General features: G+C 37.5%; 1 protein-coding gene across 1 annotated transcript in view; it reads left to right on the top strand.

The window, feature by feature from the left end:
- The window catches only part of KCNH8 (potassium voltage-gated channel subfamily H member 8), a 385054-nt gene that overhangs the window by 211424 nt on the left and 147006 nt on the right, over positions 1 to 26624 (top strand). Inside the window, exons 4-5 of the mRNA XM_044252531.1 lie at positions 11486 to 11613; positions 16447 to 16687. Coding sequence (XP_044108466.1) covers positions 11486 to 11613; positions 16447 to 16687 — 369 coding nt within the window. The remainder of the gene's footprint in view (positions 1 to 11485; positions 11614 to 16446; positions 16688 to 26624) is intronic.

Below are 26624 nucleotides of genomic sequence, written 5' to 3' on the forward strand. Positions count from 1 at the left end.
GCACTCTCAGAGTAAGAAATTTACAGCAGAGGATTATACAGTTCATCATATGGAAAATTCATAAAGCATATAACCCTTAGATGTCTCTTGGAAAAAATTACTTGAAGATGAATTCCAGTCAATAGAAAGGATTCAAAATTAGAAATTTAAAAATGCAGAAGTTATTTGGGTCTTTCCTTAACCAGTTTGGACAAGTTATATATTAGTCCAGAAGAATTCTTCAGTCCAGGGAGTAAGCCAGGCCCCATAGCAATTTGCTACATTTTTGTTCTTTCACTTCTAATCATTTCTATGTATTACTAAGTATTTTGTTCTGGAGCATGTCCTTACCCCACAGTTCAGATGTTAACTCTCACCGTGTCAAATCACCATTTAAACACCAACGAGTTGTGTTTATTCTGACCCGGTGATAAGTGGTTAGGCTGCAACACTGCTGATGTAGGTTGGGAATCTCTAGGAAGCAGCCCTCAGTCGGAGATTGCAAGACATTTATTAGGGAATTCTCTTAAGAACAATGCTTGAATAGAGGAAGAGAAGGAGGGCAGAGCAGAAGGGGAAGTTGGGGAGCAGTGCAGCTGCCACAAAGTGGGTCGTTGACTCCCAAGTTCCCCGCTAGCTAAAACCAGTGCCCTTTGAGTTGGGCAGGGGGTCTTCCATTACATCCCCATGTTGACTGGTTATTGAACGCAAGCTGCTCTGGGTAAGTGTGTGACTTTGGTGAAGGTCACTTTCTACAGCTGGAAGCAGTTGCAGAGTGGTCTGAGGACTGAGGTGGGGGCTCTCAGCAGACACACTCCCAGCAACTGTAGATTTATGCCTTTTAATTTTAAGGGGGGTATCTGGGCATTTTGGCACAACATGCATTACATCTCTGCTACCAGGATCACGGACTTTTTTCATTTACCATCATAGAAGCAAGGCTTAATGAAGTGGCCAGTGACCGTGTGCATTGCCAACTTTTAAAAATGATATATATATTTAAAATTCATTTTTTCCTATTTGTACCTTAAGTTTTTATTTTAATTTCAGTTAGTTAACGTTCAGCATTGTACTTGTTTCAGATGTACAATATAGGCATTTAATAGTTCCATACATCACCCCGTGCTTATCACAATAAGTGCACGTCTTAATCCCCATCACCTATTTCACCCATCCTCACCCACCCTTCTGATAACCAACAAATTGTAAAATTCATATTTAATGGATTGTGTTAAAGACTTTTTTTTTCTTAACTGGACAAAGCTAAGAATCCAGTCCCACGTCACTGACAGGTATTTTCCCCTTCAGCCCTCTTCATTTCTAGGATCTGTGGTTATTCCTCTATTAAATATTTTTAAGATTAGTTTACATAATTGAGGTCAGTAATATTTTTTTTAAAAAGCCTAGAGCATATTCAAAGAATAAAATCACCAGAATTTAAATTATTTCTAGAAGATGGTGTTATGAAAGACATTCATTTCCGGGGTTATGCTGTTTTACATTTCTAAATTTTATAAAATGTACATATATTAGTTTCTGATTTGAAGGAATAAATGTGTATCACCATATAATTACAATTGAGTTTATAAAAAACGCAATACAGATTTAAAAGAAAATGCAGAAAACCCTTAATAAGGAAAACAACTAGGCATTCTTCATTTTTAAAATATTTCTGTATTTTCCAAGGAAAACTTCTAATGCCACCCATTAAAAAGGAGTTTTCCCTTGGTTACTGCTAGATTCTCTATCAAGTTGAAGAAGATTCCTCCTGTTGCATGCTTATTATGAAGTTTTTGGTAAAAAATAAGGTATTGGGGTGCCTGGGTGGCTCAGTGGATTAGGCCTCTGATCTCAGGGTCCTGGGATCGAACCCCCCACATGGGGGCGGGGTCTCTGCTTAGCAGGGAGCCTGCTTCCCCTCCCCTCTCTCTGCCTGCCTCTCTGCCTACTTGTGATCTCTGTCAAATAAATAAATAAATAAATCTTTAAAAAAAAAAAGTATTAAGGAAGGCACGTGTGTGATGAGCACTGGGTGTTATATGTAACTAATGAGTTTTTGAACACTACATCAGAAATTAGTGATGTACTATATGTTAGCTAATTAAATATAATTAAAAAACAATAATATTTGTTGTTATATATTTTTTGTTGTTGTTATATTTTTAAAAGTTATATTTATTGAGGGTCACCTGGGTGGCTCAATCATTTTAGTGTCTGACTCTTGATCTCAGCTCAGGTCTTGATCTCACAGTCATGAGCTCAAGCCCCATGTTGGGCTCCACGCTGGGAGTGGAAGCCCACTTTAAAAAAAAAGAAATTAGTATTTTTTGAGATGATACTATGCCTTTTCTTCTTTATAAATCTGCTGAATAAAGATCCCTAAGTTGGAACCATGTTGGCATAAATGCCAAATAGAGGGGCACCTGGGTGGCTCATTGGGTTAAAGCCTCTGCCTTTGGCTCAGGTCATGATCCCAGGGTCCTGGGATCAAGCCCCACATCTGGCTCTCTGCTCAGAGGGGAGCCTGCTTCTCTCTCTCTCTGCCTGCCTCTCTGCCTACTTGTGATCTCTCTCTCTGTCAAATAAATAAATAAAATATATTTTTTTAAATGCCACATAGGCATGGTGCATTCTCTTTTAATACACTTCTATATTCAATTCACTAATGTTCTTTTTAGGATCTGTGGATGTATATTCAAAGGGGTCTATACTTATCTTTTCGTATTATACTCATCCAGTATTAGAATCAGAGTTTTCCCGACTTGTAGATTAAATTCAGGAATGTTCAGGGTTTTTGCTTTCCAAAGCCTTAAAAGAATTATTTGGGGACACCTGGGTGGCTCAGTGGGTTAAAGCCTCTGCCTTCAGCTCAGGTCATGATCCCAGGGTCCTGGAATCAAGCCCCGCATCAGGCTTTCTGCTTGGCGGGGAGCCTGCTTCCCCCACTCTCTCTCTGCCTGCCTCTCTGCCTGCTTGTGATCTCTCTCTCTCTCCCTCTCTGTCAAATAAATAAATAAATAATATCTTTAAAAAAAAAAAGAATTATTTGTTCCTTCAACGGTTAATAAGACTGACTTTTAAAACTGTCTGACGTAGACTTTAGTGTAGAGTGACAAGCAGTCTGGGTGAGAGGGCTTCTTTATCTACTTCCTTCCAAAGTTTTGGTTGGTTTCAGGGGAAACCTATTGTAGTGATTGGCTACCCTTACCCCCAGAGTACTTTTTTTTCAATCTAGAACTATGCTGATACAATGTTCACAAAGTAATCTCACAATTTTTAAGGTCTTCTAAATTCTTATACTTTAAAAATTCTTAATATTATTGAATTGTCTCACTATTTTTCCCTGAATACAATGGCCAGAAGTTTACTTTTTTTAATCTTTCTTTGGTTTTCATAGATCATATATTTTTAACTTCATTTTCTATTTCAGTTATTTTTACTTTCATTTCTATATCTTTCTAGTTTAATCTTGTTTGGTTTTCTCTTTGTAAATAACTATATTTTGTGTCTTGAAGAAAAGTTTTACATAATTTACATTTTAAATATCTATTTTGCTTTATGTACGGGATACTTTTATATGGTAACTTTTAGAACACATGCACTTGAAGTATTAATTTTCCTCTGATCCATCTTCCCTCATATCCATTGGGTTTGGATATCAAATATTCTTGGTAATATTGTTTATTTATTTTTTTTAAGATTTTTTTATGTATTTGAGTGGGGGAGGGGCAAACGGAGAGGGAAAAAGAATCTGAAGCAGATGGCAAGCTGTGCACAGAGCCCAACATGGGCTCCATCTCAGGACCCTGAGATCATGACTTGAGCCAAAAACCAAGAGTTGGGTGCTTGACCAATGGAGCCACCCAGGTGCCCCAACTTTGTTTATTTTTTAAACCAATATTCATTCACTTCCAAAAGTCTGTAAGTTCATTTACTAATTTCTTTTAAAATCAAGAATTATATAGGACTAAAAAATATAAATAATCCAAATGATGAGAGTTTGAAATAGGTGCACAGGATTTCTTTTTTTATGCACATGACTTCTCCATTTTGGGATATTTTTGAAATTGTCTTTGAAGAACAAAATTAATTGTGAGTGTTCCACAGTCATGTGAAAAGAATTGGCAGTCGATGTTGGATGGAACCACAGATATATGTTAATTATAAAAAATAAATATAGATAAATAAAATATAAGTAACTTATAGAAATAAATAATACAGAAAAAAATAAATAAATTTCTCTATAATTCTTATTTGTTGCTACCATGATCTACCAACGAAATTATTTCACTGTGATTTTAGCTTTTAAGATTTCTTTGTGGTTTTTAACAATTTTTTGCTTTCAACACTACAGAATTTAAAGCATAAAAATTCATGGTTTTTTATGTTTTCTTGTAATTTTTGAAATAAGGGGGAGGTTTTGTTGTTGTTGTTGTTGTTGTTGTTTTTAGCCATCTTAAACTCAAAGTTTCTGCCTTAATATCTACATGGGAACACATACATGATCTGTTATAAACCAATATATTATAAAAGTATTTATAATGCATAAGAAGTGCTGTGAGGGGAAGTGGGAAGAGGACGGAACCTAAGAGTGATAACTGAGAAGGTGCGTGTCCAGTGTGTGTCTCTCTTGATGCAAGGGGAAGAGCGAGAGAGGAGAAAGCACAGCAGGGAAATCAGGCCTGTCTAGGAGACCCACCCCTTCTGACCCAGCAGGGGAACACAGGGACGTGAAAACATCTCATCAGAGGCCACTGCGTAGTTGTCCATAATCTATAGTGAGATGGAAAGAACACGGGATTTCAGGGGAGATTATTAAGGATTCAGATATCACTCAGTCCACCCATTTTGAATTTGGGCAAGTTACAGGATTTCTATGACCTTTTATTTGCTTTGCAATAAATAGAAACATGGACGCCTTACAAAGTGAGGATGAAATGAGAACTAAGACAACATTCCCAGCCTGATGCCTAGAACACGAGAGAGGCCAAGGGAATATTGATAATACGTAATGTTTTGAGAAGTCCTAAATCCCTGGAGTATAAACATAACGTTTAATTTTTTTCTTAGAAATGATCTTTCCTGGGTATAGCTCAGTAACTGAAATTGCTTCTTTTATCATACTGCTTATAGGCACATTACCTTCTCCCCTTATATAATACTCATTTAACTTTTTCTTTTTAAAGATTTTATTTATTTATTTGACAGAGAGAGAGAGAACAAGTAGGCAGAAAGAGAGGGGGAAGCAGGTTCCCTGCTGAGCAGAGAGCCCGATGTGGGGCTGGATCCCAGGACCCCGAGATCATGACCTGAGCTGAAGGCAGAGGCTTTAACCCACTGAGCCACCCAGGCGCCCCTCATTTACCTTTATTGAGCTGCTGCTGATCTACAGGTCCCTAGAATCTTCATCTTCTTCTTTTTGTTACTTCGCTACTGCCTTCATTTTCCTTCTGCCTTAGCGCTCATGGTTCAACATTTTAAAGTCTCTTGTACATAGACTCTCAACTCTCCTACACCTCCGTATTTTCTCTATATCCATCTGACAATGCTGCAAACTCAAAGCGACAAACAATACCTTTTCTTTGACCTAAACACACATGGCTGCGAGCTGCTGGTATAATACTTACATTAGGGAGGATGAGAATCCCTCTAAATTTATTTTTAGCAGCCTCAAAAGGGGGAACTCCCCAACCAGGCTCTCACTGTTCTTACTGGGTTTGACAGCCCACCCTTTATAACAAATGTTTCAAGCATTCCTTCTTGTCTTCAAACTCCCAGCTCCTACAAATTACCCCGTATCCTTAACATTTGACTTCACCTTCAAAGTCAATGAGGAAGGAAGGAAAGAATGAAGGGAGGAGGGGAGGGAAAAGAAAGAAAGAAAGAAAGAAAAAAAACCAAAGGAAAAGAAAGAAAGGGAAAAGAAAAGAAGGAAAGGCCCTCTCTCCCCTATCATGGCCTTTCCTTCTTTTCCTTTCCTTTCCTTTTCCTTCCTTCATTCCTTCTTTCCTTCCTTCCTTACGACTGGAGCCGTTCTATCCTCCTGCCCTAAAACTTGCATGTTCACGTCCATGTATATGCAAACAATGTCTTCCTTCCTTCCTATTAAAAGAGAGGGATGGGATGTCTCTTCCATCTAAGGAAAGTCACTCAAGGTGAGGTGCGCAGACACTGTGGCCTCTCTTCTTTCTTGGACCATTCTTCTCCCTCAGATTCTCTGACACCACCATTATCCTTTACCTCCTTTTTTGTATTTCTCTTTTTCAAACTCCTTTTTGCCTCACAGCTGGCCCATGATGTTTTGGAGGGCCTAGATTTTTTCCTGTTGCTGTCTTGCAACATAATTTCATAATCTATTAGGTGATGAAGCCATGCAACTTTTCTCTCTAAATATATCTCGAATGTGACAGCTTTGTGCCACATCCACTGCCAGAGACTGTTTCCACTGACCTCCTAAAATGGCTACCTGGGTGATTCCTAATGACCTCCGTTGATTCTTTCTAATCAGTTTCCACACTGCAGGTTAATGTGTTATTTTGAAAACTCAAATTTTCTCGTGTCATTTGAATCCTTAAACCCTTGCTATGATTTCATGTGCTGGAACTGTTAATTATCCCCCTGAACTCGTCCATTAAAAATAGAACCCTCTCCAGCATACAACAGAGATTTAACAGGGAACAAGTTTGCCCAGCTAGTGACTCTATCTCCTTCCCTCTTTGTAGTCAGGTGTGGCTCAAACCCAGTGGGTAAGGGAAGGGAGTGACTTCTGGCTCTCCCAGGCAGCTTTCTGCCCTCTACTTACTTCTTCTTCCTCCTCCCCAGGGGAGCTGCCTAGGACTCAAAGATGGAGGCCACTTGTGAAGGCTAGCAGAGCAGCCCAGCAATTCCATTTGCTTTCCTCTGCTGTGTGATAGGAAAGGAGAAGAGAGAGACTGACTCACAGACCCACACACAGAAAGAGAGAGAGAGCCATTTTCTTGTTCAAGAGAGTTATTCAGGCCTAAGCTGTTCCCTAATGAATACTTTCACCATTGCACTTAGAGTAAAAAGCAAAATTCCTAATGTGGCCTCAGAGGCCCTGGGTGACTGGTGAGCTGTCTGTTCTGCCTGCCTCCTCGTTTCCCCCTTTACGTCCTTTCCTCCCATTCTGTATATGCCTACTCTCCTGGACTTCTTTCAGTTTTTCAGAGATGCTGAGGTCTTTTGTGCCCAAGGCCTTCACACCTTTTATTTGCTCTGTCAGAAATGTTCCTCCCTCTGCTACTCTTCACCTTGTCTTACTAACAACTAATCCTTTTTCACATTTTAACCCTAAGTCATTTTTCTTAAGCAATTGATGTCCCCATCCCCACCCCACCCCCCCATCGGGTCACCACACCAAAGAACTGAGTCAGTTCCCACACCTAAATGATCTAATACTACTGTAGTCGTGTCCTTAATATGTTATGAAATATCTTTTATTTTAAAATACAATATATAGGGGCGCCTGGGTGGCTCAGTGGGTTAAAGCCTCTGCCTTTGGCTCAGGTCATGATCTTGGGGTCCTGGGATCGAGCCCCGCATCAGGCTTTCTGCTTGGTTGGGAGCCTGCTTCCCTCTCTCTCTCTGCCTGCATCTCTGCCTACTTGTGATCTCTCTCTCTGTCAAATAAATAAATAAATAATATGTTAAAAAATACAAAATATATTACATACGTATAAGTTAGTTAGTTTCCTGGATCCACTTTTTTTTTTTTGGTTAATATTTTATTTATTTGAGAGAGAGAGAGAGAAAGCAAAGTGGGAGGGACTGAGGGCTAGGGAGAGAGAATCTGAAGCAGATGCTACACCAAGCCCAGAGCCTGGTGAGGGACTTGATCTCATGACCTTGAGATCGTGACCTGAGTTGAAATCAAGAGTCAGATGCTTAACCGACTGCTCTGCTCAGGTGGCCCCTGGAGCCAGTTATAACACACATGTATGTGTGTTGATTATATGTAGTTTTATAGCTCAAACATTCCCCTAAACGTATGTTACTTAGTTTGGCATGTGTGTGGACATTATAAATGTGTTGCCTTGTTTTCTGTGTTCTATTTCTTGCTTTTGTACTCATTATTATGTTTTTGAGATATTTCTATGCTTATAGGTGGACACTATTTCATTCATTTTCCATTTATTCCTACATATGTCCATTGATAGAATTTTAATAATCTATGTCATAACTCTACCACAGTTTGTTTATACATTCTTTTGTTCATGGGCATTTGGTTTCTTCTAGTTATATGCACAAATACACGTGTCTGTGTTTTTATATATATATATATATATACATATACATATATATGTATATATATGTTTATGTGTTTGTGTATATGTGCACATTGCAAATATTGCTATCATGAGTACTTTATATATATTTTTAAAAAATAAGTTGTTCCCTATTCTATTTGCGATCCCCCCACCCCCACCCCCAGTTAGGAGCCATCAACCCAGAAGCATTTTAAATTCATTTCTCCTCTTGGGAGATTTTATTTTATTTTATTTTTCTTTCTTTATTTATTTTCTTCCTCAGTGTAAAAATGGTGGTTTTATTAAAGCACAGGGACAGGACCTGTGGGCAGAAAGAACGTCCTCTGCTCAGGAGAATTTTTAGATCACATAAGTAGAATGATTTTCAAATTCAATCCTGCACAAGGATTAGATTGTAATGAAAACTTTTCAAGGAAAACTTTTTTCTTCCATTTAGAGCCAAGATCAAGCAGGTTTTTTTTTATTTGTTTGTTTTTTAATTTCTCTTTGAGGGGCCCTTTTATAAGACTATAAAATCGCTGTTGTTTCCTTTGGAAAATCTTGGCTATTAATTAGATTTCTCCATGTCATTAATCTCTCTAATCTGGTCCATTTGGTAGTTACCTTTGTAATTCCACCTGGCGTTTTGATACCAAAGGCCACAGCAGAAGCAGCCACTGGCCTTTCCCACCATATTCCTGTAAACATTGCTTTAAAACTCTGGCTGTTTTCATATTTAAATATATTTAAATTTACTCCCTGCTGGATTAATAATTACATTTTCAAATACAGCGTAAGAGAGTTCTGTGTAGACCAAAAAGTTGAACACAGAAAGATGGAAACTTTACCTTTTACAATACAATGAAATGTGCTTCCCCAGCCAGGAGGTTCCAAAAGAAGTGCCTCCTTTGATGTCTGTTCTTTGTTTCTTAAGCTGTTTTTAGTGATTCAAGCCTATAGTAATGTATCAAATTTATTTGAAACTTTCTTTCAAAATAAAAAGCAAATAAAAAGCAAAAGGGGAACGACTAAAAAAAACAGGTAACGTCATATAAGACTTTTGCAGGGAATAAAACACCCTATTTTCTGGTCATTTAAAAGCATACCAGAGACTATGGACTCTGAAAAACAATCTGAGGGGTTTGAAGTGGCGGGGGTGGGGGGGGTGGGGGGGGGTGGGAGGTTGGGGTACCAGGTGGTGGGTATTATAGAGGGCACAGCTTGCATGGAGCACTGGGAGTGGTGAAAAAATAATGAATACTGTTTTTCTGAAAATAAATAAATTGAAAAAAAAAATGTGATTAGAAAAAAAAAAAATAAATAAAAGCATACCAGAGTGGAAGGACTTGGCGTCCAAGTTCAGATGGGCAGGGACAACAACATGCATTAGTCTAAGGGACACTCAACACCAGGCAGTGTTCCTGCTCTGTGCTTTGTGGGGGAGGAGGAGGAATTTCCTACCAGTCTGGCTTCACATATTGCCTCTATTGCTTGCTAATTGCATGATCCCATTAAGCGTTTCAGTTTTCTTGTCTGTAAATGGAGGAATAATAATACTAATCTCACTGGATATTTATGAGGATTAATTGAAATAATAAATAGAAGAAGGCTGGGCGCACAATAGCTATCAATAATAGTTATTTGGTTTCCGCAAGGTAGCAACCAAACCACATCATTTTTATGAAGGGGAGAAATCAAAGAGCCTCTGTAATGCTATAGAGATTGGATGATGAAGCTTAGATAAACAATAGTTTTTAATTTTTATATTTTGCAGTCACTGTAATATAGATACAATTTGTTTAGGATGAAATTGTATGCTGATCAATTGACCAAATAAAGACTACATATTTATTAATGTCATATAACATGTTTTTTTTTTTTTTTTCATATTGGATATTTGTAAAGAAAATAAAGTAGCTGGACATCTACCTAATTTTACTGAAATAGGGTCCAATTGAATTAAAGATTTAACTGTCAAGAATAAAGAAGACATGGGGGTGCCTGGGTGGCTCCATCGTTAAGCATCTGCCTTCAGCTTAGGTCATGATCCCAGGGTCCTGGGATCAAGTCCCTCATCGGGGTCCCTGCTCAGTGAGGAGTCTGCTTCTCCCTCTCCCTCTTGCTTGTGCTTTTTCTATTTCTATCAAATAAATAAATAAATTAAATCTTTAAAAAATTAAAAATAAAAATATAAGATAAAAAAGACATAAAGATGTGGGAATAAAGCATGCACAGAATTTTTAAAACAATTTTTTAGTGATGGCTGTTTGGTTGTGCGGGACATAATGTCTAGATACCACAATGGGTAAATCATTATATCTGACAACATAAAAATTAAAAATTTTTATGCTGGATAAATGAAATTCAAAGACGAGTAACAAAGTGGAAGCATTGTTGGCAGCATATATGACAAAGAAATGGCAGTTAGTACACAAAGAGCTCTTACAAATAAAAAATACCAGTGTAACTTTAATATTAGAAAAATAATATGAATAGATTTCATAAAAATAAATGCAAATAATATGCATATTTAGAATGACTTACAGTTTACTTTGATGTGAAAAAAAGATTATGTAAAGAGTTTTTATGGGGCCCCTGGGTGGTTTAGTCTGTTAAGCAGTTAAGCGTCTGCCTTCCTCAGGTCCTGATCCTGGGGTCCTGGGATTTAGCTGTGGCAGGTTCCCTGCTCCATGGAGAGTCTGCTTCTCCCTCTCTCTCTTCCCCTACCCCCTGCTAAAGCTCTCTCTCTCTCTCTCTTACTCTCTCTCAAATAAATAAATAAATAAAATCTTTTTTTTAAGTTTTTCTTATAAACTTCTATTTATGCAAAGAAAAATAGATATAAATGTTGATATTGGATATATATTAGACATTTTTCTGGAAAAATATCAAGAAAATATATTGGGAGCTGAATTAGGGATATGAATGTGGAATAGCAGGAAGACAGGAGTAATATTTTTTTGACTTTTGATTTAATGTTTTTCTAAAAGTGTTTGAAATTTCCTCTATGCCCCTGTATGTTTTTACTATAATTAAAAAAATTAATGCAGTTAACATAATGACAAAAATACATAAATTGTGAAGGGCTAAAATTAAGTAAATGTCATTAGGAACCAGCAGATAATTTTAAGTGTTGAAAACCATGTGCTATGTGCCTTGAAAGGGAACTGTTGAAACTTGACTTTCTTGGGATGAAATGATGCATTCATTGGTGCTTAATGAGTTTTATTTTCCCCCAGACAAAGCCAAAGGACGATCAAGAGCAGGGACCCACTTTGACTCAGCCCGGAGACGGAGCCGAGCGGTCCTTTATCACATCTCTGGGCACCTGCAAAGAAGAGAAAAGAACAAATTGAAAATAAATAATGTAGGTGGTATGTGTGTACACTGTGAATGCTAGAGTTTCCCCTGGTGCCAATATTTGATTCACTAAAGAAAGGCTCCGATTACTCATTTATTGGCTTTCCTAGTTTTTTTGCACTTTGGTTTGTGCTTTCCTATAAAGAATAAAATAGAAAAGGTCAGCAATCATAAGACATTTCTACAATAAAAGTGCTTAATCACAGTGTTAGTACAGCACAGAGATTAGAATATTACTGTAGTCAGTACAACATGGTAGAGGGGATTCTGTGAATGGGGACATACTGTTTACATTTTATGAACAAGATGGTGCACCAAGTCATAGACTACATATTCACAGCTTGTTAGTTAAAATTTCTTATATTTAATTGTAGTTCCATCTATTCTGCACTTTATCTAATTTCACTTAATGTTTTTATCTGGGAGGACGATGAACAAATCCAAGTCATGATTCCATTTAAAAAATGTACAACCTCTACAAAACAGAGTCGGCAATTTCACACCACGGAACATTGGGTTTCAAACTCTGTGCCTTATATCATATGATTTTGTCAAAACTTGTACTCCTAGTGAATGACAGTTAGGGCTACTTTCTGCAACCTGCTACTTTTCTGTCACAAGCCACAGCAAATAACTGTGATTCAAAAAGGTGGTCCTGTGCACACACAACTTACAGGAATTCACATGAATTTTATAATTAGTTCTTAGCATGGAAGGATGTCTCTGAGAAACCCAGAACTCTGTCTGTTCAGTTATAGATATTCAGAGATAATTTTTCAAATGACAGTAATATCATTAATGTGCATTGCGGGGTGTTCAGAACACAACGTCTTTGCTAGGTGTGTGACTATGGGTGGTAGATACAAATACTCAGGGTCTAATTTGCCAGTGCCATTAGTAAAAGGCACATCAAACAAGCAGAGCTGTTTTGGAATCAATCCATGATCCAGAAGTCCTGGGAGTTAGGGACACAAAGGGTTTCTTTGGCTTCTTACTTTTTACACAGAAAGCTGGAGACTAGCTAGCACAAATGCATTGATAAAACAGCCCTGTATCAAACATACAAAGTATCTGCTTCTCTGTGGTGAACAAAGAAAGATGCCTGAGCCCTCCCCGAGTGGGAGATCTGACAAGAAAGTACAGCCAAGCTAGTTCAGCTTCGGTGTGATTTCCTTCTGGAAACCAGAACAAGCGGCTTTGATCCATTTGTGCTCTAGGACAACTGCTTCTTTTGGCCTGACTTAGGTTAAAGATTTTCTGGGGACACCTGTGCCTTGGGTGTCACATTGATTTGCTGCGAGTCCAGGGATAGACTTAAAAGAGTGCACACCTCTTGGTCTCTGGATCTTTCCACTGGTTCCTATTGACATCTCCCTTCAGTTACTAAGCCAGCCCTAGTGACATTAAACAAGTTCCAGGAAGAAACAAAGGTAACTGCATCTGGGCTTGATTCTATGCAGGTCAACCAACAAAGCACCTAAACAAATATTAGCCAGAGATTCTGTAATGCTGAAAGCTGACACTGTCTTCTACCCTTTAGCTAAAAATCATTTAAACATAGTGAGTATTACGAAGCTTCAAAATGTGTTTGCTGAACATGCTGTTTTTCCCTTTAGATCCAACAAGATATGGAACAGCACTTAAAAATCCGATTTAAAAAACCATAATTCCCACCACTTAGCTAATTTGGCAAATTGCCAGTCATTTAAGAAATACAAACATGAGTGGGGAACATTAAAATAATAGTAAGAAAGGATGTCTAATCAAACTGATCTGGCAATACAGGTAGTATCTTTAGAATTAGGGTACAGATAGTATCTGTCTCTGTCTCTTTTCAAGGAGAACAGAGTAGAATGGCTAAAGACAGCAGGAAGAGAGAAGGACGAAGAAGAAAAAATGATCTGGATCATTTATCAGCTGAACAATGCATTTGGGGGGAATTCTGGTTATAGTAACATTCACACACAAATTCTCAATATTTTTACCGCTCTTTGCTATTTACAAATTCCTTTCACTTAGATCGTATTATTTGATTTTTATAGTAACCAGTATGATGGAAAAGAACTTATTCAAGTTCTCAAAAGTGGAAGCAGGATGTGGGACCCAGCTGTGTGTTTTCTGTCTCAAAGCCACTGTGCTTTGATATGGTTCTGTGGAATAGGAATCTATGATTCAACCATACGCAAATGAGCTCATCAGGCCATTAGCCAGGTTTGAGAATCAGGATGTTACACCTTTTAGTCCTGGCTCTGACCGCCTGGTACAGCATAGAAAAGGCACTTAATTTCTGCTCTCCTTGATGCGGTACTCTATTATACAACAATGTGATGATGTAAAGGTCTCTAACACAAGGAAATGTAAAGATCACATGAGCTTGAGAGGAGAGTGCTTTCAGAACCCAAACATTATGAGCTGGATACCAGTGGTCCTCAAAGGACAAGGCAAACGCTTTCCTGGGACTTGGTGCAGTGATTATAGAAACATTTTCCCATCTCCTTGCTCATTCATGTTAGTTTCAAAGAAAAGTTACAAAAATGGTTTAGGAAACAGTTACCTTAGGTAGGCTTTGGCTTTAACCATTGTGTTTCAAAAATGTGTAGAGGTTTAAGAGCTAAAACACCATTGGTACTAAAGAATATGCTTCAAAATTAATAAATGACATATAAATAAAATTCAGAATGGTTGGTTGCATTTTTCCTTAGGCAAACCCCAGGTTTCAGGGTTATAAATAATAGATCTCTTTTCCCCCAGCCTGCTGAAAGCTTACTTTGCAATTATAAGAAATTTTCTTCCATTCAAAAGGCTTTTGATAAAACTTGATGAGTCTAGTTGTAAGAGAAGAGGAGCATCTATATTTTTTACTTAAGCGAAGTGTCATGATGTGAAGCATTGGAGTCAAAAACCCTTCACAAGTTAAGCCTAATTCTAGATATAATGAATTCTTAGTATCTTTTAAAATAATTTTAAGGAATATGTTTTAAGTACCCTATAAAAATGAAATAGTGTCATTTATTTTCTGACTTATGGAGATAACTAATACATATTGCTGACTTTTTGTGTCAACATGACTAATGCTTCATGTAATCAGCCTAATCCAAGGAAAATACTTCCTGAGTTTTCTTAATCCTCTCTCCTAGAGCTGGCATCTCCCTCAAATGAGGTAAAGTTTTAATCTCTGTAATATGATAGCAAAAGATTTACTCAGATACCAATTGAGGCATTCCCCCATGACTTCTCTACTAATGTCTTATATTTGAAAAAAAATTATACGAGAATCTATCATGTCCTTCTGTAAGCAGAAGTACTTATCAGCCTTCAGGTGGTTAATACTTACTGACCCTAACTCTATCTTCTCCTGTACACCTACCTAAACCTTAATGAGAAGTCCAACAGGTGTTTTATGCCAAAGCCCACCCTTTACATTTGCTTCTGAAAACCAGAAAAAGATGCAAAAGAGGCAGGTCAAGTTTCGGGGAATTAAATAGAACAGAGATGCAATGGCAGATGAGTATCAAAGAACCTTCTGGAAGTAGTGAAGTAGTCCCTCACCACGAAACCCTGGCATTATGGGGTGCCTGTATCGGTTGAGTGAGAATACTAACAGGAAGTGGAAACTTGTTGGGAATGCCTACCAAGGAGAAAGGTAAGGTAGGGAGTAAGTTACTATTAAGCTAGCAAAAATATTTGGTCACTGGTAGTTACCACTGAAGAGCTAAGTATTCCTGAAGGCTCTGACCTTTCTTGAATCCTCAAGTACTTCAGGAATCCCTGAACATTCCACACGAATTTGTCCTTTCCTCAATGGCTGGAACAAGAAAACATACTGTGACCTGCAAGTCACATGTATTCCAAAACTTTAAGCTGTTCACTTCATCCAACTTAACTTTCAAAAGTTTCCATTACCGATCTTGTATTTCTCATTAATTGAGGTCAAAGCAAGGTCTGCAATTATCTGGTCATAGAATTGTCAAATTTCCACACATGCTATTGTTGGACCTCTGTTTGTCTCATCGCAATAAAGAATTGTTCATCAATTTGGACTGCTTTCTAAATGAAGTGCTTTCACAGTTATAAAACTCTAGCTATTCTACATTTAATCAGCTGCGCAGTGAAACTGCCTTTCTCCTCCTCTGACTTGAATAACTCTTAAGTAACCAACCATGTCTTACGTTAACATCTCTGCAAGGGCTAACTAGTGTCACGATGAATCCATGCTAGTGAAGAGTATGAGATACGGGCTCCCAACTTGAAACCTCATCAACAGCTGCAATGCAAAATGCAGGTGGTTAGCACAACCTGGTTGTATTTTGGAAGAAATGTAGATAGCTATTAACCTTACAATGTCGATCATATATCTCTCTCCTTTCTGGGAAGAAAAAATGGTACCTTTGCTATTATTAGAAGAATTTCCCATCCAATATACCCTTTAGATAAGGACTGTCATCTCGAAATTACAAGAATATGGAATGTCCCCATGACCATAGGAATGGAAATGTATCTTTTTGTTTTCAGCATGTAAAGGATTATACTTGGCAACTGTGGGTGTTTATAGGTGACATTTTAGGTAATGAGCAATTGTTCTAAATGAACAAAGTCTAGATTATACACTTACCGCTTATGACTAAATTCTGCACATTCCTGTTACTTAGAGCAAAGATCTCTGCTCAGCTTCAGTATATGCATCTCTACTGTTTGCCTCCCCACCTTCTAAAAGTCACTTGTAAACATGCGTTGGCCTTGTGTGTAGGAACAGTCCTCCTCACAGAAGTGTGTTTAAGGCTGTGTGATCCTTGCTTCTAATGTTGTGTCTCCCTTCTCTCCTTTTTGTCTTTATCCACAGAATGTTTTTGTAGATAAACCAGCATTTCCGGAGTATAAAGTTTCCGATGCAAAAAAGTCCAAATTCATACTTTTGCATTTTAGCACTTTTAAAGCTGGCTGGGACTGGCTTATTCTGTTGGCGACGTTTTATGTTGCCGTGACCGTACCTTACAACGTTTGCTTTATTGGCAACGATGACCTGTCCACGACTCGGAGCACAACAGTCAGTGACATTGCAGTGGAGATTCTTTTTATTATAGGTAAGAACCAACGGCTGCTTTCCTAGAGGATTTGCATAGAGGAAGTAAGTGTTGTTCCAAATTTTTCTGACATGAATTTGAACTAAGATCCATTTGCATGGGCATGACTAAGCCTCAGATGCAAATTCTGGAGAAACGCATATTTGGATTTCTGAAAATTGCCTCTTCCAGCTTTCTCACTGTTCCTTTAATCAAACAGGTCTAAACCCATGTTTTGTGTGTCTATCCTTGTGTTGTCAAAAATGGGCTAAAAAAGGCTTAATGGCTATTTTGTTGGTACTCTCACATCCATCGTGATCTTAATTGCACAGGGTCAGAGATGGGGCTTGGCCAAAATCCATCAGTGGTCTAATAATGGTCCAGACTTGGGCTTGGTTCTCCATTCCCTTCCATGCCTTTGTGGCATGTTGGTGGCTCTTGTCATAGGTGGCCTGGTTGCAGAAACAAAGGATTACATAATCCTTCCAGTCAATCAGGAGAAGCAGAGAGTATCTGATTTTAACTTAAAAAGAGGCCCCAAGAGATGCTTGCTAAAAATATTCACCTCTAGAATATTGGGAACCTCAGCTGAAGCTGTCTGTGCTCTACTCTTATAAGCCTCTTATTTCCCTGTCCCTTAAATCTTCATCTGTTTAGATCAAAGCCTAGCTCTTCCTTGTTCATTTTAAGACAAATCCTATAACTCCATTAAGGCTTAGATTGACTCCTTGACTCCCTGTAGAGGTGTGGGGTGTGTGTGTGTGTGTGTGTGTGTGTGTGTGATCCTTAGAAAATTGCAAAGGTAGTACAGAAATGTCCCTTGTCCCTTAGCTCTGGACCATCACTGGTCACCTGATACCTGCTTCTTTACCTAGCCATGGTGATTATAGGGCAATATCCTTATTGTAAAGATGAAAAAAGTGTTTGGAAAATGTTTTCAAACATGTAGGTGAACAAAGGAATGAGAAATGAGTCTTAAAAGTTCAAAGAAAGAAAATAAATGAGGCAGGTCCAACCCTTATTTCAGTGGTGATGGTACTTTTTTCTCTGTGCAGCTGATAAAGCTTTGGGACCAGAGTGGGTTCTCTAACTGAATGTCAGCACATTTCATCTGGATGAGTTTGTATGCTCTTGATGTGGCTTTGACACCATTATTACCATTGCATTTACTGGGAACCCTCCCCCCTTAAAGCTGTTAGGACCCCTGCTTCCACCCCAAAAGTGGTGGCTGTAGTATGTAGTATTTATATACCACTAGATGGCGATGTTGTCTACTTGGGTAGCTTGGCAAGGCTACAAAGTCAAGGAAATAGATCTGTAATTTTTTTTTAACTAAACCGTTCTTCGTTAGAAATGTGTAACTGTAGTAAAGGGTTACTGGTCAATAGCAAATAGCAGAAATCACTAGTCAATGGCAAATAACAACATTCCAGCTTGCACACATTTGGGTGTATCCATAAGCAAATCCGCTATGGTTTTATAAACTTTTTCTTTGCTAACCTTCCATGACTTCTCCTACCCACCCATGACATGTGCATAAATTAGCACTCTAAAAAGACTCCCTGAGACCCCTTCAAAATTCTCAAGAATGAGAACATTCACTCAACATGTTTATTATGCCTGAGTATCTGCTTAACAAATATTTCATGTCATTATTATTAATAATGTTGTTATTTACAACTCTGTTATAGGGACATGGTTATATCTTGAAGTTTCCACTTTTCCTTGTTCTTAGATACTTGAAATTCTATGGGCTTAGAAGCCGCTTCTTTTTTTTTTTTTTTTTAAAGATTTTATTTATTTATTTGACAGAGAGAGATTACAAGTAGGCAGAGAGGCAGGCAGAGAGAGAGGAGGAAGCAGGCTCCCCGCTGAGCAGAGAGCCCGATGCGGGACTTGATCCCAGGACCCTGAGATCATGACCTGAGCCGAAAGCAGCGGCTTAACCCACTGAGCCACCCAGGCGCCCCGAGAAGCCGCTTCTGTACTACAGGCTCACTGGCCGATGATGATACATTTACACTCAGAACTGACACTTAGGAGTAAGATACTTTATACAATTTTGGAGGGCTGAATTGGTTGGTTGACTTTTTTTTTTTTTTTAAGGCTGTTTTCTTCTACTAAACCAGGGAGTCTGGCTTGCCCCCTGCCAATTACCCCTAAATCTTCTGTGTTCTTTGTGACTGACATTTCTGCTCTGCTGGGACAGCAAGATGATTTTCTATGTAGGCAATACCCACTCCTTCCTACTAGCATGACATAGAAATGGAAATACGCTCTTGTTTTTAATGCTGTTTACCTTCTATAAAGATTATGTTAGAATTTGAGATTTTTGGCCTGACAACAGTTTTAGAGGGATCCCAGTCTGGAATGCCTTCTTGAATGACATATTTTCATAAGCAGGAAAAACGTGACTGCTCTTTGCTATGGCTGTCTTCTTGCTCTTTTTCTTTTAAATGAGTTGAAACGTATCTACAACTTATTTTAACAGATTTGGAAAAAGAGTTGAAAATTTCTCAAAGAAAATTTTTCAGAACGTTTATTCTATGAAATATTTCACAAAGGTGACCTAACAATGATCACTGAGAAATAAATCAAAATAGTAAGAATAAGAGTGCATAGCCTGTAATACTGTAATTTTACAATACTAATAGGGCAGTGCTTGTACCATTTAATAGTTACCAGGTTGGTATGTGTGGCAAAATCTATATGCATATTTAACATGTTTCTTTTCTATTTATAGAATAGTGTTATTAAATTGGCATCTTATAATCAGCTGGGTCAGAACTGTTAAAAAGTAGTTTAAAAGAGGTTTGGGAAGGAAAGGCTTTCGTATAGCAAAACATGATGCTTTCCAAACATCTTCTTATTTAAACCACTCTATACAAATGCAAGGTGATGGGATTATTTTCTAAATGGCAAAAATGAAGTGTTCCATGAAAAAAGAATATATAGTCAAAGTGAAACTTGAAAGATAATATCTCTTTTTTGGTAACTCAAAGTGTGCATTAGCTTTGTAAATCCTCCGAGAAATTCAATGATGAAGAAATGTTTAACTGTGATTAATCCAGCACCTCCTAACATTACTTTTACCTCCCAACTCATTCCTCTCCAGGCCATTAAGTAATATTCTTTTGGGAAGACAGACTTAAAAATATTCTTCCCTGATAAATTCACTATAAAGTATCTGAGTATTATTATGTTAGTCAAACTATAAAAACGAATGGTGAGTTTGAAACTCCCTTAACTACTCCCTTCATTTTAAAATAAATTGCTCTGTAAACCACATTAATTCTTTAGGATCAATAGGATGTAAGGTTTGACTATAAGTTACAAAGTGGTTATGAAATTACCTTTAGTTTGAAAGTCATCATGTATAATTTAGCTGCTGACTCAAAGTCTTACAGAAACTTGCAATGGGAAGTGACCTACTAGTAATTTATCTAATCCAATCTTTCTTACTTTATGGGTGGGAAACCGAGCCCTAGTGATATGCGCAAGGCCCTATTACTAATTGGTGGCACATTCAGGTCTCCTGGTTTTCAGATCAGGATTCTCAAGGGTTGATAACCAATGTGCTTTCATTTTCTGAAAAATTCTACTCAGCTTGCCTTCTTTTATTTATAGCAATGAGACAGAAAATGAGAGAAAGAAGGACCAATTTCGTTCTCTTTCTTCCATGATGCAGAAATTAATAGTTTTAATCTTTGAAATGTTGGTGGCAGAAATTGTGGTATGCCCATAGATCCAATAATCACTCACCCCTTACCCCTTTTCCTTATCAAAAACCCAAAGAGCCCAATTTCGTGCAGGCAGCAGTATCCCAGACCTAGGGAATGAATTACAAGAGTGTCAAGCCAGTTTTAGGTGTAGGAGTAAGTTATGTTCTATCCAATAGGATATAGAGAGATTGTTTTTATGGGACTTTATGGAGATTATTTTTCCCCTGAAAAAAGAAGAGAGACATATGGGGGAAAATATTTGTGTCCCTCTCTCTTTCTTTCACCTAGGATGTGTTGATGGAAGAGTAGAATGTGTGGATGGAAGGGTATGATGTATTGTAATTTCTGCAGCCATCTTTAATCCTGAGGAGAGACAGAGGGAAGAAGAGGTGGAGTCCTTATTGAGCGATATGATAATGTTCCTTTTATGGGGGTGACTGTTATTGGACATTTTGTTGTTGATAGCTGTATCACTCTAAAATTTTTTTAAAAACCACTGCTCTGTCATCTATGACCCCTTGCACTGAGCCATTTCAGAGGTTCAATGTTAAATCCTTTCCAGAGGAACAGAATGCACTTTCTTCTGTCATTCCACCATGCTCCTCTCTAGAATGCAGTTTGTGCATACTACTTACTAGCTGTTATGATGACAAAGGCTTAGTGGAATCATGAACTGTGCCATAATGCTGTAACTCTGACTTGCTTTCTCTAAGAATCCTCAGAAAGCTAAAAGTCAAAGTAAACATGGTATGCAATAGTACTATCTGTTTACTCTATATTCCCCTTAGTCATAAAAGGACAGTTGAGAGTCATGGGGGATAAAGGGCAGACATACATCATGTAGACCATACTGGCCGGGACTGAACATCTAGCATCCTTACTACCGACTACACACCACCGGTGCTCCCCAGTTATTATGAAAACCCAAACACCCCATACATATTCAAAAGGTAATATTTCCTCAGTGTTAATGTTTTTAAGGTTATACTTCGTACTGATTTAGGTAATTCTATTTCACTGGTTCTCAGTGGGACTTTAATTCATTAATCAGCACTACCATCATTCGGTGTTTAATGCTTTTAGATCACAATTTACTTATCTACAAATGATTGTACCCCAAATAATGAATAGAACTCCTCTACATGTAGTTTGTCTTATGAGTATATATTTATTTTTCATTTCTGGTTATTTTATTTTTTCCTCCTTCATAATGCTTTATTAATTAATGCTTCTATTCACTTACCTGTCACTAAATTTTGCTATCTCAGAATCTTTATTTCTTCTTATCATGCAGTTATTATTATAAGCTTGTGATGTAATTAACACAGGTGTATCTGTTTATATATAGGAAGGAAAATAGAGAAAAAAGTAAGCACTTTATCCAAGATCTAGCTGATTACTGACCAAGCTAGGACTAAAACCCTAAACCCATTTGTACAATGGGTAGTAGTAGTATTGTGAGGATTTAATGAGGTTATTGTATTAAGAAATAAGTTTTCTCACTATTTAATCAGTACTGATAAATATTGTCAATTGTCAATAATGTCACCAAGCCTCTGTCTCTTCAGTTTGCTTTAATATCCACTATTCTTCAGAAATAAGCACTCTTCAATATAAACTGAAAGTTCAGCTAATCATGGGAATAAGGTAGACCAGAACATTCCTTAGCTTTCAAGAACATGAGTGTCCGGGGACTCATTTGCCACTTAAAGGATCTAAGGCTTTTATAGCTACTTCCACAGATTTGCCTTAGCATCCTTTTAGGAAAGCTGAGAGAAGGTATCGTGTATCTACCTAAGTCAGGCATCCTTTATCTGGCGTGCACTGAAATGACCACAGATAATACTAGAGGCCCTCATTCCAGGTGCATCTCCCATCCAGTCTTCCATCAGCACTTGCAGAAACAAGGAAAAGAGCTCATCTTCATTTCCACTCCTCATCCTTTTTCCTGCCTTGCTCTGATGAGGCCCAAAAGACACTAAGCTTGGCTTCCAGTAACAGTCGAGAAGGAACTCATTAGCTCAAGTCTTAATCACTAGCTTTAGAGGAATAGAAACTTCTCTCTGTTCAACAAATTCATGATTTTACTGGGTCTGTGTTCAATTTCTTCTCTTTTAAAAGATTTATTTATTACACGGAGGACATTGGGAGAAAAGGAGAGGAGAAGTGAGTTGGGGGAAATCGGAGAGGGAGATGAACCATGAGAGACAGTGGACTCTGAGAAACAAACTGAGGGTTTTGGAGGGCAGGGGCTGGGACGTTGGGTGAGCCTGGTGGTGGGCATTATGGAGGGCACGTATTGCATGGAGCACTGGGTGTGGTGCATAAACAATGAATTTTGGAACACTGGAAAAAAATAATATTAAATTTTAAAAAGAGATTTACTTATTTATTTGAGAGAGAGAGTGCAGAGGGAAGGGTTGAGGGAGAGGGGAAAAGAGTCTTTTGAACAGACTCCATGCCTGACTGGGGAGCCCAAAGTCAGGGCTCAATCTCACCCAAAGTCAGGGCTCAATCTCATGATCCAGAGATCAGAACCTGAGCCGAAACCAAGAGTGGGATGCCAACTGACTCTGCCAGGCAGGCGCCCTTGTGTTCAATTTCTACTGATATTTAGAGATACATGTTTGCTTTAAAAAACTTCTTCCCAAGTCCTGTCTTCGTTGTGCATATTCTTTATTGAGATACCTTTTCCCATTTAATGTGGAACCGAAGAGTGATGTTCCTACAGCATTCAAGTATAATTTATTACTTTCTGATAAAAATTCAAGCCTCCGAAGATACTTTAATTCATGGGGTGCCTGGGTGGCTCAGTCGGCTAAGTGTCTGCCTTCAGTTCAGGTTTTGCTCCCAGGGTTCTGGGATCCAGCCAAGCATTGGGCTCCCTGCTGAGTGGGGAGTGTGCTGCTCCCTCTCCCTGGCTTGTGTGCTCTCTCTCTCTGTCTCAGATAAATAAGTAAAATCTTTTACACAAAAGAAATACTTACTTTCAGCATTCCTGGGTGTCTTTTTCTGTTAAGATAAAATATATAAATCTCAGTGGAAACTGAAAGACTATAGACATTTTATTGTTCTTTCATTGTACAAGCAAAGCCCAACTTATAACTTATAAGTCATTTTCCCATTTAATCAGATGACTGATATTAAAGTTACAGACTTGGATACTGAAGGGAAAGATTTCTAACAATAAATAAAGTTGAAATTTCATGGCGATGAGAGAATTCTAATAAATCTTACCATCAAATCTTTGGCGATCCTGGTATTGCCGGACTACATGTTTAGAAGTCTTAAATTACCATTCATTTGCCTCTTACTATTTGAGTTTCTCCCTCCTTTTACTCTCTCCCTCCATTTGCCCCATTTTTCCTCTCCTGCTCTCATATACATTCTTTCTCCTGTTCTCCCTCCTCCCTCTGAAAACCTACACAGCTATATACCCTGGTATCTGCACCCCCACATCCCTACCCTTCACAATGCCTTGGATTGAGTAATAGGGTCTCTTAATAAGCAGAACTCAGGATGGCACTCATAGCCATGGCTCTGATTTGACCTGTGTCTCATGTGGGCATTTTTAACCTGACAACAAGAATATCCCAGTCTACATTCCCAGATAATACATTTGGAGTATTGAATAAGTACAGTGTGTTGTACTGAGCATAACCATTGACTGGACATGAATCAGTACCCACTCGGCTACTGACCAGCTATTTTTCTGGTGAAGAAATTTAAACCTGAGGATATAGCAATAATTAAATAATAACAAAAAACAAAAACAAAACAAAACAAAAACAGAAAACTACTCTATCACTTCAGATTCCTACAGAAGTATAACATACCCAGTGTCTTATCTCAAGAGTGAAGAGACGTTGTCAGAATGCTTTGGGGGGAAACAAAAAGAGTCCATTGAACAGTAAGCTACTGTTTTCAGTATTGTTATTAAGGGCTCCCAAATAAGTACTTAACAGAGGTACTTAAAAGTACCTACTCAAGCACTGAAGCAAGGAGTAAAATTGCATTTATTTTTGCAAATAAACTGTCAGTTTCATTGTTGCTTTTAGGTTTTTCAGAATAAATAAACAAATATTTCTTTATGGGGAGTTCATCTTTTGTGAGTGGATGGTTGCATCATTTTATGATTGAATTATATGGAAAGGTTTTTTTTAACTTTTAAATTTTTGTATTAACATATAATTTATTATTAGCCCCAGGGGTACAGACCTGTGAATCGACAGGTTTACATACTTCACAGAACTCACAATAGCACATACCTTCCCCGATACCCATAATCCAACCACCCTCTGAATTATATGGAAAGGTTTTAAAGTTCATGTAAAATGGGGATGTAGGTAAGTAGTTTTTCAACCATGGCACTATTGATGTGTAGACCATGTTAATTACAAAAATTTTAAAATAGAAACAGGGGAGAAAACAAACAGTCCCCAGTCACACCCATCCCAGCACAACTGCTGCTTCCACATTCAAACTTTCTGGTTGTTGTTTTCCCTACTTATTTTCATATGATTGTGATCACAGTGTATACAAATTTTGGTGACATTTTTCCACATGAGATTTTAATGTAAGCATTTCTCTGTGTTTTATAAGTATTTATAAACATTTAATAGTTGCATAATATTCCATTATATAAATGAACTATTCTGTTTAGTTAGCCATGTCTTAATTGTTGCACATTTAAGATGATTTTTTTTGCTACTTAAAAAATTATAGAGGACAACTTTATGGAAAAACATATTTATTCACTAACTAAATAATATATATTGAATGCCTATAGTTTACCATGCAGTGTTTTAGTTGGTAGAGATAGAATAGTGAAACAAATCAGGGTCTTTGCCTTTATAGGATTTATATTCCAGTAGAGATAAACAGGAATCAAAACAAATAACATGTGTAATATGTCAGATAGTGGTGAATTGCATGGAGAATAGTAAAGCAAAGAAGGGAAAAGAAATGGGTCGTAATCCTAAATGAGGTGGTCAGTAATGAGAATTAAGAACAGGGCATTTAAATAAAAACAGAAGTGAAGCAAAGAAACAAGGAACTATATGTCTCAATGAAGGATATTCCAAGGAAAGAGGACATCAAATGTATTTAGAATATTTTAAGGGGTGGAATAATTAGGCCATAGAATATTAACATATAGAGCTTACAGCATATTTTCAAAGTTTCATTTTTTAATCACATTATTCTGAGAGCATTTATTGGTCAGTAAAGTTCTAGTTGAAATACAATTTGTTCATGCTAATATTTTTTATAGTAATAGATCTTGTGCAAAGTTATAGGTGCCTGTCACTTTCTGAATTTATTTTACTACTAAACAGTCATTTCACTTAATGGAGTAATTCAGATAAAATAGCGTTATTAATATTGCATCATTGTTATTTCTTTCTTTCTATTTTTTTTTCCTTAGGAGATTAGATATATATGGAAAATAGAGTTACATTTGCCTGACAGATACAAAACTTATTACACTATGTATCCAAATCCATTATGTTTATATCTGAAATGTTTGTGAAATGGTAGATTTAAGGAAAATTGTCTTAGCGTTCATTTGAGAATGATGCTGCCCTGTGACTTACCTATTACTGTAAATAGAGTATGAAAAGGAGCACGTGCTCATAAAATATGAAACAATAGGGCTTGTTTTGAACAAGGCAAGGAAATTAAAAATGGAATATTACTAAATTTAGAAACCCAGAGGAAAATTATGAGTTCTTGATTTAGAAACTTATTGCAGACTAATGCAGGATTTTTTTTTTCCATTTGCCTCTTACCAAACATGAACTCTGCTATGTCATTCTCTTTTTCCCACGTTTTCAAATATGTTTCCTTGCAGTATAAAAAAAATTTCATACTCTCTATGTAAAAGTGACATCATTTATATGGTTTATATTTCCCATTTCAACCCATTCACTTAGCATTTGCCATTGAAATAATCTCTTCTCCAATTATGCCAACAGTTTTAAAATTAAATAAATACATAATTTTTAAAGCAAATATATATTGTATATATTGAGAAGTTGTTTAAATATTTTATTTTATTTTCAAAAAGGTTTGTTTATAGAGATGGGGGAAAGGCAGAGGAAGAGGGAGAAAGAGAATCTTAAGCAGAGTCCATACTGAGCATGGAGCCTTATATAGGGCTTGGTCCCACGACGACCCAGACATCATGACCTGAGCCAAAATAAAGAGTCGAGGCTTAACCTATTGATCTACCCAGG

The sequence above is a fragment of the Neovison vison genome, chromosome 6, assembly GCF_020171115.1.
Source record: "Neovison vison isolate M4711 chromosome 6, ASM_NN_V1, whole genome shotgun sequence".
Taxonomy (NCBI): domain Eukaryota; kingdom Metazoa; phylum Chordata; class Mammalia; order Carnivora; family Mustelidae; genus Neogale; species Neogale vison.